The sequence below is a fragment of the Crocuta crocuta genome, unplaced genomic scaffold (assembly GCF_008692635.1).
Source record: "Crocuta crocuta isolate KB4526 unplaced genomic scaffold, BGI_CrCroc_1.0 scaffold139, whole genome shotgun sequence".
NCBI classification, from domain to species: Eukaryota; Metazoa; Chordata; class Mammalia; order Carnivora; family Hyaenidae; genus Crocuta; species Crocuta crocuta.
The window spans coordinates 2293326-2294713 of NW_027533258.1; the positions used below are offsets into that span (position 1 = coordinate 2293326).

The 1388-nt window shown below is 65.3% G+C and overlaps 1 protein-coding gene across 1 annotated transcript in view; it reads right to left on the reverse strand.

The window, feature by feature from the left end:
* Positions 1-660: 660 nt before the first annotated feature.
* The window catches only part of LOC144217163 (aldehyde dehydrogenase, dimeric NADP-preferring), an 8897-nt gene continuing 8169 nt past the window's right edge, over positions 661-1388 (reverse strand). The window contains exons 10-11 of the mRNA XM_077746703.1: positions 821-951; positions 661-719 (exon numbers count right to left, since the gene is read on the reverse strand). Of these exons, the coding sequence (XP_077602829.1) occupies positions 705-719; positions 821-951 (146 nt within the window). The 3' untranslated portion in view covers positions 661-704. The remainder of the gene's footprint in view (positions 720-820; positions 952-1388) is intronic.

The window sequence follows — 1388 nt, forward strand, 5'->3', positions numbered from 1 at the left end:
CCCACCCCCCCCCCATTCACCTGCGGGCCAGGTTGGGCTGATTCTTGGCTCCTGCTTCAGACCATCCTCCCTGGCCCCTGGCCCAGCTCTTCAGGCCTCTAAGGCCAGACCCCTGGGCCCAGCCGCTGCCTGACCAAGAGCTGATGAAATCACCAAGGGGTTTCGTGTTGACCACGGCGTGGTTTCACTACGGGACCCCTGCCCTAGGTGCCAAACCGGAATTGAGAGGAGCACTTTGGCCTCCAATTCCTGAGCCACCTGCCACCACGACAGCCTCCTTGGTCACCCCTTCTCTGGATTCCCCAGAAATGGAGCTGACTCCCAAAGTCCAGATTGCAAGATCCATGGCTCCTGGACACCAGCGGCTCCTGCCTCGGGGCTCCGGGGGTCGGTGTGGGCTTTGGGGCGGCCCTTGCTGCAAGTCAGGCTGAGAGCAGGCTGGGTGGGGGCACGGGACTGGAGAGATGCGGCGGCTGCAAAGGAAGCAGGCATACACGCTCCTTCGTCCGGCTGGGGAGCTTTTATTGGTCTCTACGTGTCCAGCAGGGGGTGGCGACTTGGGGAAGTAAGGCCCGGGGCCCAAATGGGAGTGGGGGGCATGCACTGATCCACGGGGGAGCAAGGGGAGGCTCCAGGAGCAATTCTCCTAGGGCAGGACCGAGGGGCAGGGGTGTGGTGCGGCGAGGCCAGCCAGGCGCAGCACTTCAGTGACGGGTCATCTGCGAAGAGGACACAGGGGGCGGTGAGGCCCTTGTCCCGCGTGGGCCCAGGGGCTCCCAGCAGCCGAGTCTCCCCGACGGACTCCGCCCCCACCTCTCACCTTGGCCAGGCTCGGGGGGTATCTGGCTTTGAGGGACTCATCGTTCAGCAGAGGCCTCACCAGGCAAGAGCGTCGGTGGGAAAAGGTCTCAAAGCTCTTCTTGCCGTGGTAGGACCCCATGCCGCTGCTCCCTGCGAGGGGAGGAGCTGGCTCAGCCCCAGGTGGCCCGAGACCCCCAGACCCTGCCTGCGACCCGCGTGCTCCCTTTTCTGAGCCTCCCAGGGGCAGCTGATCCCCGGCGGATGCCCCAGGGGACATGTCCACACTGGGGACAACAGAAGGTGCTCGGGAGAGTCGTTTCAGCTGGGGGACCTCTGGGCCGTGCTCCCTCTCTCAAGGCCTCCCCGAAGCAGGATAGGGGTACCGGGTGACCCTCAGGACCCTCTAGGGTCTGAAAGTCAAACATAACTGATGGATGTGCCAGCAGGAGCCAGAGGCCCACCAGGAGAGGTTAGTGGGGGTCTGAGGCCCAGGGCTGCTCCAGCCTCTCCTGAGCTCCCAACCCAGGGGTGGGGGTGGGGGGGGGACCTGGAGGGGGCAGGCAGGCAGTGCGCTCAGCCCCAGACTC